The sequence below is a fragment of the Falco peregrinus genome, chromosome 4 (genome assembly GCF_023634155.1).
Source record: "Falco peregrinus isolate bFalPer1 chromosome 4, bFalPer1.pri, whole genome shotgun sequence".
Taxonomy (NCBI): domain Eukaryota; kingdom Metazoa; phylum Chordata; class Aves; order Falconiformes; family Falconidae; genus Falco; species Falco peregrinus.
In genome coordinates, this window is record NC_073724.1 from 91,912,124 (window position 1) to 91,927,529 (window position 15,406).

Below are 15,406 nucleotides of genomic sequence, written 5' to 3' on the forward strand. Positions count from 1 at the left end.
CTCCGTGTGCGGCAGCGGCGCAGCGGGGCACGGGGGGCCGGGCCGGGCAGCCCCCGGCCCCAGCGGAAGGGCTACCACCGCCCAGAGGGGCCGGCACAAAAGGCGGCCGGCACCATTGTCCACCCCACCCGAGCCCCGACCCCCGCCGAGCACAGGGGGAGCAGGACGGGGAGGCAGCCGGGGCAGCAGCGAGGAGCGCCGCGGGCGGCGGGGACGCGAGCCGCGGCGGGGGGTGGCGCATCCCGCCGCCTGCCGGCCCTGCCCGGGCACGGCCACCGCCGCGGGGCCCAGCGGGCCCTCCCGCAGCCCGGCAAGCCGCGGAGGGGGCGCGGCGGGGCCTGCACGCCGCCCGCCGGGGCCGCGCTCGGCTCGGCCGCGCCAACCCTTCCCCCCGCCGCCGCCTCCGCCCCCCGGCGGCCGCGCCCGCATGACGGAGGCGAAAAAAAACCCCGCGGGCGTTTTCCCCCGCCGCCGCCCGCCCGCCCCGGGCGGCCGCTCCCCGCCTCCTTCCCGCCGCCCGCCGGCGGCGCCGCCAGCACGGCCAGGCCCCGGCCCCTCCTCTCGCGGCCGCCGGAGGCGGAGGCCGGGCCCGGCCGGGGCCCCGCCGGCCCCGCACCTACCTCCACGTCGCGGCCCTTGTTCTTGAAGCTCTTGATGCGGTGGTTCTCCAGGCCGGCGGCAGCGGCGGCGGCGTTCTCGGCCATGGCGGCGGCGGCGGCGGCTCCCAGCGGCGGCGGCTCCCAGCTCCTGCGAGGCGGCTCCGGCGGCGGCTCCCGGCGGCTCGCGCGAGGGGAGGGCGGGGGGGGAGGAGAGGGGGGCGGGGGGGAAGCGGGACGCTCCGTGACGAGCGCGAGGAGGGGAGAAGGGGGGGGAAAGGAGGAGGGGGGGGCGGTGAGCGCGCGCGCCGTTGCCGAGTGACGGGGAGAGCGGCCGCGAGCGCACGTGACGCGGCGGGGCGGGATCAGCCAATCCCAGCGCGGCGCGGCCAGCCCCCCGCGCCTCGCCCGTGCTGCGTAGCGAGCGGAGGGGCCGGCGGCCGGGGACTGCGCTTCCCGTCCTGCATCGCGGCGGGCCCCGCGCTGCGCGCTGGGGGCTGTAGTCCCGGCGGGCGGCGGCCTCGCACGTGAGCGGGCGGGAGCGCGCCCTGCGGGGCGGTCGGGGGCGCCGCCGGCCTCAGCTGTGGGCCGGGCACGGTGCTGGACGCTGTGCGGCTCCGGGGAGCGCCGGGGCCGGCGGGGAGGGCCTGGCAGTGGGGCGCCGATCGTGCTTCTGGGGGGGGCGCGGGGCGCCGCTTGCCCGTTGGGGGTCAACCCCGCAGAGGGGCTGCGGTGGGCTCAGGGTCCCCCCTGCCTCCAGTAGGCTCCCTGAGCCCCTGCGGCCTTGTCAGCTGCGGGCTTGTCCCCCTCAAATGCACTGTGTGGTGACCTCGCTGGTGGCTCACACTCACAGCCGGCCTCGCACAGCTCCCCAGCCAAGGGTGCACTGGGGTTACAGCTCCGCACCTTGCTCTGCTCCAGAAGAGTGCACTGATACTGCTATATGTTGCCGGTGCGACAATCACCTGGTGAATCCAGGTGTTTGGGAAGCCCTTAATCTCCTTCAGCTCGCCTGCCGTGCAAGCAGCCCCTACCTGGAAAGCAAATACAGCACTCTGTGAACATGCCCTTCGTACCACAAGTGCATGTGGCAGTTGAGGCCATCCCCAGGGTGTTGTACCTACCATAATGCAGAGCACAAATGGCCTTTGTAGGTAATTGTAATTTGTAGGCAATGTAGAGGGTGGTAAGCAGTGATCTTATACCTCCCATAAAGCAGAGTATAATTTCTTAGGAAGAAAAGTATCCAGGAAAACCAAAACCCCAAAATAACAAATACATGTAATGTTCCTGTCCAGGTCACCTTATACCACATCAGGTTCTGCAACAGACCCTTATAGCTACATATAAGCTGTTCACAGACCTCTTTCTCTTAAAAAGTCTCTCCCTCTAACTGACAGTTCAGCTTTTTAATTGCCTTCCCCCAACCCCTCTTTATAGCATTCAAATGACTGTAACTTGTAACTCACGGTTCTGGCAAAACAAAGCTTGCAGCCTGATGGAGATGAATAAAAATCTGGAAGACTCATGCTCTTCTTCACTGTCGTTCAGCTGTGTGCCAAATGTTCTTATCTGAGGGATCAATGTAGCATTTCCATCCTTCTCATATCCAAGTAGTTTCAGCTTCCAATGCACATTCCTCTGTGCCTTTTCCCGGCGGCTTTTTCTGGGTGTGCTGGACCATTATTGCTAGCAATGGAAGAGAAAAAGGAGCCAGGAGCAGGCAAAGCCCAAATGGCACAACCAATGTGACCACTGTTTGTCAAGATTGCTAATGTCAGAGATGGCTTCTGAGTTCTGGCACTTGCTTTTTTGAAGGAGAATTGGATGCAGTCATCCAGCTGTCTTTCAGAGAGCTGCTAAAGCAGATTCAGCGGCTGAGAACTTTGTTTTACCCGCCAGGGAAGGTGGCCATAGCTGCCAGCTGTGGCTTACTCAGGCCTGGTAGGACATCAGAGCAATGCCGATCCGATCCCTGCCAGGCTGGGGTGTTGCAGTTATCCTCTGGAGGAGTTGCTCACCATTACCACAAACAAAAGAGTTTGTTCAGCTCCATCCAGTGTAATCTGTGAAGTAAAAGGAAAATTTGCAAATAAAAAATGGAGTGTCTCCAGACTGGGACAACTCAATTTACCAATCCATAAATCTATACACATTCTACTAGATCAGATTTATACATACAATGGTGACAATGTCTTTTCTTTCCCATTTCTTCCTATCCATGATATAAGCCTTTCAGAGTTTCTATAGCGATTTCATTAGTCTTAGTAGACACTCAGGAATTGAATGCCTCTTAGACAGAGCTAAATGGAAGTTTGATTAGTTTTACTGCCTGAGAAAAGCTTCTTGGTGGAGCTCTTGACTAGATAATTAAACTTGCATGTACTCAAAGAGAAAACATTTTGATGTAGTTAAGCAAATACTACTTTTTGGCACTGTAATTAACAGACACTACTAAAATATAAAGAATGAGTACTTCGCTACTTTGGAAACTGAATGACATGTGGTCAAGCGTAGCCATTCTTCCTCATCATATGAGCTTCGTATCAAAGTGTTCTTGTCACCAAGACCTGCAAGATACATGTCAAGGCCATGAACACACTTATAGAATTTACTGGCCCTGAGCAGCCTCCCCACACTCCGTTTTAGCCCCCTGCCCCAGTGATGCTGCAGCAGTGGCAGTCTCCACCTCCACTGCAGCCCTGGCCCAGATGCACAGGCTGATGTCCTGGCTGGGCTGAAAAGGGGTTCCTGGGTGATGGGAAGGGGTGAAGGGTTGGAAAAGAGGCTAGTTAGGGCCAGCAAGGTTTGTGGGAGCCTTCAGTGCCCTGACAACATAAATTTCATAGCTTAAAGAGCTATGGGGAGGAAAGATCTTTCATAATTGAAATACGTGGGACAATAACAACTCTTCAAGTGTCCCATTACTGAACAAGCTGTCCTTGTTTCTGGGATGACTTGTTGGCTTCAGCAAAACACAATGAACCCAGCAGGTGATATTGCCATATTCTGGGAAGTGCATGTGATCAGCTCAGGAACCCACCTGCAGCTCCAGAGTCGGAGGCCACTCACCCTGTAGTAGCTGGTCACTTGTCCTTTTGCAGTCAGAGATTTTATCTATATCAGTGATTTTGTCTATATCCACCGAACAATACAGATGCAAGAACGTAAAAGAAATGCAAGGAGCCTAAGTCATGCTTTTGCTGGTATTCCCTCCAAGAAGGATTGGGGAGATTTAGGTGCAGTGCTTTAAGATGGTACCTGTTGTCAGTCCTATCCTGCTAGTGGATGTTAGAAGGCGAGACAGGAGAGGCAAATAAAATATGTATCAGCTCCCTAATCTCTCTGTTCACAGTGATGAGCAGCTGAAGCCAAGACTTGTGGGGTGGAGGAGGTGTGGATGCCTCCCCAGCAAAGGAGCGGGGCAGATGGCAACGTGGTATCATCTTAAACCACTGCTGGCTAAACTTGGCTACAAACCTGTCAATAGTCTGTAAAATCATGCAACTTGTAATCACAGAACAGTACAAGGATTGTTGCTCAAGCCATTAAGTTAACCTAAACATTCATGGGTTTTGTGTCTTGCTTGCTTATCTCAAAATGGGATGCCTAAGCATCTCTTACTTGAGTTGCGCAACAGCTTTAACTGTGTATTACCATTGGCATGGCAGAGCGAGAGAAAGCTTTTTCTACAAAATTTGTGTGTTCTCTCTCAGCAGACGTTAACTCTCATGCCTTGCTTCCTCTTGTCTGTTAGAGGCAGCATGACTGGCACCGGCTTAGAATGGCACGCAGCTGGGGTCCCTGCCCAGATCACCTGCAGCTGTCCCCACCATACATACAGCTCTCCAGCAACCAGCTGAGCAGCGTCTCATCAGGTGTTGCTCTCTGACAAAAAGGGATGAGTAGCATATAACGTAAACTAAGGCAAAGTCCCCTACAAACAATGCCTTTGACATTCATTTTCCCTTAGGATACATGTACCATTTTGGTGAGACTATTAATGCATGATCGCAGTTCTCTCCATCAGTGATGTAAAAATTTGTCTTCATAGGAAAAGTTATGTTCTTACCTCATGGTAACTAAGGCTTAGTAATGAATGTGAGGTAAATCCTGGTAAACACTCCAGGTCTGTCAAAGGCTGCCATCATGGATGCTAAGAGGTAACATGCACTCAAGGAGACATGAGAGAGGTTCACTGAAGACAAGCCTGCGGAAAGTTGCTGTGTACAAAGATCCGCACCCTGAGGTCAGGAAACCCCTGATGTGAAAATGGTTGGAAGCTGGGGAAAGTGCTGGGGTAAGCATCACCTTTTTTCCTGTTCTCCTGCTTTTCTTAAGACATCCATTTAGTGATGACAATTGGAGATGCAATACTGAATAAGACAAGCTTTTGGTTTGACCCACAATAGTCCTTATAATTATAGCAGAAAGTTAGTGCTTAGTGAACAACATCACTATGAATTAATACTCTCAGGGCACAGTGTAGTCCTCCAGTTTCAAAGCAGTAGGTTATGGTTGTCACCAGGCTGTCCTGTTGCTGCTTTGCTCTCCATTCACCCACCCTGGAGGCAGCTTACCTTGTACCAGACTCCAGTGTGGGATGAAAACAGCTGCTCTTTTGGCAGAAAGCCCTAGCTAGGATGTTGTGCACAGGGAAACCCTGCCCTGGCTATAGTGGGGTTATATACCTTATCAAATTTGGCTCTCTGATGTCCTTTCCTGGTCTTTCAACAGTGTCTCAATGGACCTGGCAGTCTTAAATACCTCTGTGCAGCAGTACACCATATCCCACTACCCATAGGCAGCACAGTCAACAGCACTTTGCAAGAACAGGCAGCAACCCTGGGCTGTCAGGAGGTGTGTGGACTGGTACAGGGCTCAGGGGAATTAAGACTCTCCTCAGTACATCTGTGCCAGGAGCAGTCCCAGAAAGCTGCCCTTGCTGCTGGGAGAAGTCACTTCTGGGGGCAACACAAGAGCTGGTGAAGGAGCTGGCACAAGGCTGGCTTTGGAAGAGCCAGTGAACAGCCCAGGGTCAGGATTTATAAATGCCTCATTATCTGCAGGCTAGAAACAGAAGCACTGAGGGAGCAGCTGACTGGTCTGCTAGCGTTTCCAGAACCTGGGGGATGTTGTTAGTGAAGGAGGAACCTTTGCTTATTCATAGGCCTTCTTTGCTCAGTCCGAGCCAAGCTGCTGACTGAGCATCTTTGACCACACTTTGACCAGGAGGAAAATTAGGGAAAGCTCCTCCTGGGACAGAGCATCATTTTTCTCCTCTGCTATTCTCACAAGAATCCCCAGAGTAAGTACACACCAGTGCCTCATTTGCTGTTTCCCTCTTTCAGGCAGCTCCACACAAGAAGGCTACCTGGGCTTGAGGGTGACAGCAAGGTGGACATGAGATAGGGGCTTCACAGACGAGGGCCTGCCGCCATGGTACCCAAGCAAGAAGAGCTTGCTTGGGGGACAATAGCTGAGGTTAGTCAAAAGCCCAATCACCAGGCAAGACCATAGTGATAAGGCAGGTCCCAGGTCACGTCAGGGTCCAGTAAGTTATATAGCCAGGTACAGAAATAGCTGTAGTATAGCTCAGACAGAGACCAAGGGCAAAAGCCCTGCTTAAAAGCAGTGACCGAGATAAGGGGAGTGAGTCCCCGCCAAGGCTCCTCACAGCTTGTTCTCAAACAGCTCTTTGATTCAAGGCCAGGCAGCTGCACTGTCAAAGCTGGCCCTGGGCCCAGGCAGCCCAGGCCCCAGGAGGATGGGGTTGTGCTCAGGGCTCGGGCACCCACCTGGAGCTGGAGACATCCCTTTCTTCTGATGTCTGAGCTCCAGGCTGCCGCAGAACCAGAGAGATCACGGAGACTTACACCAGGGACTGGACAGCTTTCCCAGATTTAAGGCAGATGGTGATCAGGAGCCAGAATGCCATCCTGCCCAGAGCTTCAGTCCAAGCAAAGCTCCTGAGGTACTCATTGTTTGCAGAACCATGGGTCCACCAGCCTCCTAGGCTTCAGCCTGGGGATGCGGGTGCTCAGGAGGCTGTGCTGTGCTGTGCTGGGCTGTGCCTCAAACAGCAAAACCTGATGGGCTCGCTGGTTTTTCTGGTAGTAACAACTCCAGGCGGTCTGCTCCATGGCCCAGAGCCTTCGGCACAGGCAGCCCAGAGATGCACCGATTGAAGCCCAGCCCCAGAGCCAAAAAGGGCCAGGAAATCCCTGCCACAGACTGTGCTGCACCTGAAGGAGATATCAAAGGGACGCAGTTTACAGGAAAGGTCCCTGAGGACCTGGGTGTGACTGTCCGCAGGATGGCTCTCTTAATTTGTATTTCAAAGTGGATAATTTAATTGGCATAATTGGGAGTCTTCTTTCTTCCCTTCATTATGGATGCACAGAATACAGTAGTAGAGAAGCAAGAGGGAAGCATGTCTGGGAGCGAGATAGCTGCCGAAGTAGTCTGCAACCAGGTAAATAATGTCATCCTCTTTGGGAAACTACTGGGGTAATAAAGATCTCCTTTAAACATGCTAGTCACAGGGCATGGGATACTACATTCCTCATTGTCTAGAGCAGGAGAGGTTTGCTTCTGTGTCATGGCAAAGAGGAGGGGAGAGTCAATGCTCCTGGGTGACATCTTTAGTGGTGCAAGCCCTTGTGTTATAACGCTGGGGGCATGGTGCAGGTAGCCTCATGCCAGCTGTATGATCACCCATGGCTTCCCGCATGTCCCTTCTGGCCAGGGAATCAGGTCCATCAGGCGTGGCAGTGCCAGGCTGTGCCATTGCTGCCAGGGGAACCATGTCTTGGTGCATCCTCCAGGCAAAAAGGCTCCTTGAAGCCCTCATGCAAGCTGTGGACACTGTGACAGGGCAGGAAGTGTCACAGCAGGTGAGGGAAAGCTTGTCTTTGGAGCCCTAGGACTCAGGGTCAGCCACCCAAAGCCCCCTGTACTCCATCCTGCAAGAGTCACGGGCCCAGCTGAAAGTTGCTGCTCTCCATCTATGAGGAGGTGGCCACTGGGCTCATGGGGACAACTGTCATCAGCCACAGTGCATTTTTCAGCCTGTAATCTCTAGCATGAGGAGGATCCACCCACTATGAACCATCTGGCCTCGCTCTGAAGACTGTAGATGAGCTTGGGGCAATCCTCTGTGGTCAGACATTATCAGCATCACTTGCAGCAGGGTGATGATACTGCACATTTCTGTGTGGCCACAGTGTGTGCACGAGATGGACAATGCAGAGCTGGGTGTGCTGGCCAGGCCTGGTGTTGGTGAGGGTCAGCAGTGGACAGGCAGCTCTTCTGGCACAGCCCACTCCTGCCGGCTGGCAGGATGCGGGCCCATGGCCTGTCCTCCCCAGAGGTACTGAAGCTCCTGCAAACCAGCCTGTATACCCATCTCCGGGCTACGGTTGGACTATGAAACACGGGAGAGACCTGGTTGGCTCTGGTTGGTCTCCCAGGGGCAATCCAGACGGGAAAACCTCGTTTTAGTGAATGCTTAAAATGTCTCTGGAGCACTGGTAGTCTGCCTGGTCAAGCCTTAGTTTGCAAACACTCTTGCTCTGACAGCCCCAAGTAATAAAGTTTTGATGCACATCAGACATATCTTTGTATTTTAGCAGCATGAGGGAAGAAGATGGCTTTTGTCTTGTAGGCTTTGGTTTGGTGGCACTGGAGGATCACTTCTGCGGTAATCTAACTGTGGGTTTGGAGTTCTGTGGTTGGAGTGACCTTCATCACCTCCAAATCATAATGCAAAGCCGTACTGCCAGCTTCCTAAACACCATGGTGCTGTGACACTGCTGTTTTGAACAGGTACTGAGTGATATACATTGACTGACACGTGTTAATGTCCATGGGTGAGTGGGAAAATGATGGTTTGATCCACCATAGCCAGATGTATTTAGATGTACTATACAGACGTGAATAGCCAGCACTTTACCATCTGTATTGGGTTTGCATGGCAAGGTTTTGGCAGTGAGGGGGGCTACAGGGGTGGCTTCTGTGAGAAGATGCCAGAAGCTTCCCCCTTGTCCGACAGAGCCAGTGCCAGCCAGCTCCGAGATGGACTGACCGCTGGCCTAGGCTGAGCCCATCAGTGATGGTGGTAGCACCTCTGGGACAGCGTATTTCAGAGCAGCCGCCCCGCAGCCGCCATGGCAGGCAGGAGGGGCAGGGGGCTCCAGGCCCGGAGCAGAGGTTCCCCCCAGCCCGCGGTGAAGCCCACGCTGAGGCAGGCTGTCCCCCTCAGCCCGGGGAGGCCCACGGAGGAGCAGATCCCCACCGGCAGCCCCTGGAGGCCCCACGCCGGAGCAGGTGGGTGCCCGAGGGAGGCTGTGACCCGTGGGCAGCCCACGCTGGAGCAGCTCCTGGCAGGGCCTGTGGCCCCGCGGGGAGAGGAGCCCGGGCTGGGGCAGGTTTGCTGGCGGGGCTGGGGACCCCGGGGGGACCCAGGCTGGAGCCGGCTGTGCCTGAAGGACGGCACCCGTGGGGGGACCCGGCTGGGGCAGGGGAGGGGTGTGAGGAGCCGCCCCTGAGGGGAAGGAGCGGCAGAGGCAGCCTGTGAGGGACTGACCCCAGCCACCTTCCCGGCCCCGGCGCTGCTGGGAGCGGGGAGAGGGAGCGGGAGTGAAGTTGGGCCCGGGGACAAGGGAGGGGTGGGGGGAAGGTGGTTTAGGATTTGGTTTTATTTCCCATTATCCTGCTCTGATTTGATTTGCAATAAATCAAATTAATTTCCCTGAGTCGAGTCTGTTTTGCCTGTGACAGTAATCGGTGAGTGACCTCCCTGTCCTCATCTTGACCCAGGAGCCTTTTGTCACGTAGTTCTCCCCTGCCCAGCTGAGGAGGGCAGTGACAGCAGGTTGGTGGGCACCTGGAGTCCTGCCAGGGTCAACCCACCACACCATCACAGTGTGATGACCTGTTTCAAATTTTGGCACATGTTAGCAATACACTTTCTCTTCTAAACGCAGTTGCTGAGAGCTGCAGGACTTCCACCTGCACTGCAGAAAATAGGCATTTTTAGCAGAAGTATCTTGACTTGGAATTGCAGTGACATCAAAGCATCTTTAGTGCTTACATTTTTAAAGGTTATCAGGAGCCTTCACTTGGATTTGATCTGATTTCACTAACAGATTAAGAACTTTTTATATAAGCAAAGACAATTTAATGCAAATAATTATGACAGACAAGGGAAAGATTTACTGAAGTGGACTTGGGGGGCTTCTGGTCCCTGCCCCACCTGAGTCGCAGCAATGCGATGTGCATTTCCACATGGTGTGCACATTGTGCAACCAGCAACTCCCTGCACACACCCAGAGCACACTGTCTCCATCCCTGGTTAATGCAGCTCTGGTTACAGCATCCTTAGAAAGGCGCATTTTCTTTTGTGTTCTCATACCCAAGTATTAACCTGCCCTGACATCGCCTCATTTGCCAGAGCTGATAGCACAGCCTCAGATCGCTTTGCTGCAGAGATTACACAGAAGTAGAGGCAGATTCAAATAACTTCTGTTCTGCGAAACAAGTTTAAGTTTGTACTGCTGTGTAAGTTTATATATATAAGTATATTTATTACCTCTCTCTCTCTCTCTCTTTGTATAATAGCTTGTCTTGCTGCAGAGATAAGAAAGCCACAGATGCAGTGCTGTGTGAATCTGGAACAAGAGTCATTTCCCTTCGTATACCTTGATGGAAGAAAATCCAAATGTAGTTACACTTCAACACAGACCTAATACAGCTGGCTACCACCACCATCTTCTGCTCATTTGAGGAGATGTTCTGCCTATTTAAAGCCTGCAAATGCTTATACATTTGGTACCAGGCTGTTATGAACAACATAAAATATTCTTCTTGTTTCAGTAACTCCAGTTTGTAAGAAGTCACCAAAGCGGTGAGTCCCCACCCTTACACATTGAAGCCAGTTTCACATGATTATTGGCAGAAACGGCAATTTTATTTTAAAACATCCCGTGATCTGATCTCAGGATCTATTTGGATCTTCAGTCCCCATGGCAATAGCTTCTCAAATCCTGAAAATAACAATGTGCACAGCTATTTTGACTGAAAAACACAGGCACCACACATGCGTAAGGCTAAGCATATGGGTGCATGCTTGCACAGAGAGGTTTTCGTTTTGGTCATAAAAGTAAATAGCTATTTTCCAAGTGCATGTATAGATCCGCTCCACTTGGTAGGATATGTCAAGTGAGGGAGCGTTATTTTTACACTGTCACTTTAAAGTAGGCCTGCATTCAGCTCTTTGAATGGCTTTCTAATGATACCTGATGGCATTCATGTGAACTGGGAACCTGTTAGGCATCACTCTTCCCAGCGAAATACCACTGAAATGGTGCCGCGGAAGAGAGACAGGAAAATGGATCCTAATCTCATTTTGTATATTCATGTGTTTGCCCTTTGGACTGGAGCTGTTAATCAAAATGGGAAGCCTTGTGAGTTGCTTTGGCTAAGAATAGGAATTTGTTTTCAGCTTTGATGCTGCCTTAAAAGTCTATGATGAAGGAAGGAAGAATCAACTACATGTGGAGTTTCTTTGCTCACAGCGCTCTGCCTTTCTGGTGGACCTCAGTTTGGTCCTGTGAGGGTGCTCCAGCAGGGCTGTGCCTGGATGGACCTCTTCCTGCAGGCCACCAGGTATCATATGAACCTCATCTTCTGGTTGCCCAGCTCTACATCACTCCTGGAGCCTGTCCCCTGTGTCATTCCAATGCAGGAGTGTCAGCATCTGGTGGGCATCAGGTCCTGCAGGAAGATGGACACTGCTGTCAGTGCTTGCTTGCTGGCTGGAGCTCAGCTGCCTGCAGCCTCCCCCAAGCTGTTGTGCTGTGTTGTTGAGACAGTACAAAGATTTATTCATGGGGACTGTAGCTGGTAGCATGCATTGACTCTAGAGGTAATAAGGTAATAGCTGCTTTTGGGGAAAGATAAAAAAGTAAAAGGAGAGAAACAGAAGGGAAAGGAAAACTCACACCCACGGTCAGCTGGGAGGAGAAGGAACAGGAGGTCCCCAGAGGAGTGTCCTTCCATGGGTATCCTCTCTGGTGGTGTGAATGCCCTCCCTGCAGAAAAATTTCACAAGGCAGCTGTATGGTTTTGAGGTGGGGTGTGGCATTGACCCCCTGTTGTCTGTTCCTGCTTACAAACCTGTTAGTGCTGATGGGAGCACACACTGATGGGGCACACTGGTTGTGAAGCTCAGTGTGTGCATTTTATTGGGTGCCCTAATGTAAGCTGAGAGTGACAGCCCAGGAATAGGAAAAGAGGTGGGAAAGGAAGGTGGTTCTTATGCTGCTGGCCATCAGTTCTCATGGGAGACCTGCAGGTGCAGTGCCATGAGAATAAGACAAAACCAACATGGGTTGACAAAGGAAAACCACCACCCAGGGGCTCAAGAGAACCCAGCAGCATCAGAGGGAGACACAGAGCAGCAAGGAAGCTGCAGAGCTGCAGACTGGAGCTCTTAATGTGGCACAGGTTGAGGCACTTCAGGCTGTGCACAACACAGAGCAAAGCTGGGGCATGGCTGAGAAGCAGGGGTAGAGCCAGGAGCTGGGAAACGCTCCCAGTCAGAGCTGTACAGCTCTAAATGGTCTCTTTTTATTATTGCAACCAGCAGAGTGGGTGACAACAACCACTTGCTACAATGGCATCTCACCAGCTGCGAGTGAGCTTGCTTAAGTGCAAGTGCCTTCAGCTCCCTGCTTGGCTTTTGCAGGCCAGCTGGCACAACCTGATGCATCCCCATGGGAGACTCAGTTGAGCTGACCGAGGTCCCACAGCTCAGTGGCCAGGATGGGGCAATGCCAGGTGCCACACTGCATTTGCCAGGGCCCTGTTAGAGGACATCGTGGTCTGTCACCTCCGAGCTCAGCATGGGGCATCTGGCTGCAGCCTGGAGCCACCAATGCAGCCAGCTGCTGTTTCTGTTCCTAGCGTCCACTGACAGATGCTGTCATCCCAGGGCAGGGACACCCGACCCACTGGTGGAATGAATACAGCAACTGCTGTTTTCCAGCAGTGGGTGTTGAGCTAAGCCAGTCCTGTGTTTAGCTGTCTTCAGGGTGAGCCCAGGAGGGATTTTTCAGCTTTTCTTCATCAGTACAAAGAAAAGGGAAAGGTAAGGGACAAGGCAAGGGAAGAAAAAGTCAAGGCAAGAAAATGGCAAGGCAAGGCAAGGCAAGGAAAAAGAAAAAGCAGGTAGAAGCAAGAAAAGGCAGGAAACTAATAGGCAAAGCAAGGCGAGAGGAGAGGAGAGGAGAGGGGGAAGGGAAGGGAAAAGGACAAAAGAAAACTAATAAGGAGCACTGTAGTTCCTACTTCACTGCTTGTTTCAAGCTGCAGTGGATTGAGGTTGCAAGTGCAACCTCAAACAGCATGAGTGTTGGCAATGCTCTATCTAAGCCAAAGCATGACAATGACAACATAATACAAATAAAAAATGTGACTGTAGAGTAATTGAGAGGGGAGGGAGCTTTTTGTAAGCATTTGTTTGTAGATAGTTTTATGATGATTCAACACAGTTGATGTAAAATCTGGGTGTCAGCCAGCCTGGTGTGGCTACTGAAATTTAGCTGAATTTGACGTTTTGTACCAATTTATTTATGTGAGAAGAGGGGTGCTGCCTCTTGGGACCCGCCAGCACCAGTTCTGCTTCCTGATGGCCCCTGCCACGAGCCAGTACGGGCGGTTGGCAGGCTGGTAGTGAACCAGGTCAGAGAACTGATCTGGAGGGGAAGAAAAAAAGGGAGTGAGAAGCATGTGGGGTTTTTTTCTTTTCTCAGGCTGTTTTCACTGCCCTCAGCCAGCTACTAAGTGAGAGACCACTGGGGCCTCCCAGCAAACCTGCTGCAACGCGACTTGGTATTTCCTCTGCTGCCAAGGTAAATACAAGCAGAGAGGAAAAACAACAGTGGTAAACCCCAAAACCCTGCAAGAATTCTTCACCCACTTTGAAAAATGGTAGCGATGGGGGCCCCTGTTTGGAGGGACCCCTGGGAGGGTCCCCTTCAGAGAGCCCTTCGGCAGACCCACGCACTCCCGCTTGCCCCTTGGCGGGAGCACTGCTCGCTGCATGAAATGCTGAGCTGCCGTCCCCCTCCGCTCTGCACATCGCACATCACTGTGTCCCTTGTCAGCACTCAGCAAGCCGATATTAAAACAAGAGGGAGGCCAAGTGGAAGAGAAACTGAAAGCCACTCTCCTGGCTACGGGGAATTCCTTCCCAGGCAGAAAACTGGCGCCAGCTCTGCCAAGATTCCCACTAGATTTCTGTCCTTCCAGGTAATAAGGGAATTCAGATAATTATGTCAGTGCCACTGATTTTAATTTTTTTTTTTAAATGTTGTGTAGCGCATACTTGGTGAATCCCTGGCATTGCTCCATCAGTGTAAAAGGACAGGGCTTCCTTGTATTTGAAGAGATAACAGTGCTCCAGGCTACGAAAGATAACTGCTTTTCAATTTAAGCTTACAGCCGTGACAGCAGTGCAGGGGGTCTCTCTGCTCCAAATATGCTCAACCTGCATTGACTGATGGCTGTTATATCTGAAACCTTGTAGGTTGCTATGGGGAAAGTGCCAGAATAAACATCTCTGCTTACTACAGAGGCTCAAAAGACTGAGATGCAGTTAGATGTAAATACCTGGGTTGATAGCTAATATGTCTGGGTGCTGGTGGTGGTTTGCTAATACTTGCTGTTACATTTTCAAGTGGTATCAAAGAGTGGGAATATACATTGGGGTCCTGAAGCTGGAGGAGAAATCTTTGCAGATTATGAGGGAAGAAGTCCACTCACTCTTCACGTTCCCTTTACATTTAACTGACGTTTAACAGTTAAGGCAGAAATGATAAGATTTCTGTGCAGATCATTAGAAACCCATATTGGTAGGCAGAGAGTGAAATACAATTACATTTTGTAAATCTAGTAGAAATGCAATTCAGGAAGATGAATGCAGCTATGAAAACTTCACATCTTAGATATATTTGACCAATACACACATGTTATTTGGAGCTGTAGTTTTTGGAAGTTACTTATAGCATTAAAATAGCAATAAATCCCTCATAGCAAGTATTATTTAGCATCTGCATTTTCAGTTCATCCCCCAAAAGGATGCCAAGAAGTGAAACAATGAATTAGAGGGCAGATGCCTTTCATCAGCTAGCTCTCTTTAATTGCTGGCCAGGTTGCGTTTCTGGCAGATTGCCAGGAGACCTCTGCAAAGGCCAGTCATAGTGATGAAAGATGCCACAGTGATGGGCCGGTGAAACACCAGCAGCAACCTGGATAAATGTCATAAGCATAGGTCCAAACCAGTCTATTACAGCAGTGATTTCCCAAGATGCCAGCCCTGTCCACAGCTCAAGGAATTGGCTTTTTAACCCACCTGTGAGAAGACAAGAAATGGGGAAAAGACCCACTACAGATGTCTGCCGGTAACGAAGCAGGGGCCACAAGTTGAACTGCTTCAAACCTAGACTGGCCACCACCTTTCCTTTCCTACATACCCTTAAAAATAATGGGTAATGCCACGTCAGTTCCTTTCTGAATGCTGCCCCATGAGTTTTAACTACAGTTTGGCTCTGAAGGCATAGCGTCTGCTGTGCTTCATGACTTGCCCTGCACTTGGTGGCACCAGGGACCCTTCTTTGTCACCTTGGCAGACCCTGTGTGCTTGCCATTCTCATCTGCAGTATTTTGCTTGCAGCATTCTGCAAAGCTCATGCCCTGGTCCTACAAATCTCGTCTTGAACAGCAGGGAGAAAACACAGGGGACAGCA

General features: G+C 51.9%; 1 protein-coding gene across 1 annotated transcript in view; it reads right to left on the reverse strand.

The window, feature by feature from the left end:
• Nucleotides 1-798, reverse strand: part of KPNA3 (karyopherin subunit alpha 3) — a 48,694-nt gene extending 47,896 nt beyond the window's left edge. Inside the window, exon 1 of the mRNA XM_055801634.1 lies at nucleotides 621-798. Coding sequence (XP_055657609.1) covers nucleotides 621-704 — 84 coding nt within the window. The 5' untranslated portion in view covers nucleotides 705-798. The remainder of the gene's footprint in view (nucleotides 1-620) is intronic.
• Between the last annotated feature and the right edge of the window lie 14,608 nt (nucleotides 799-15,406).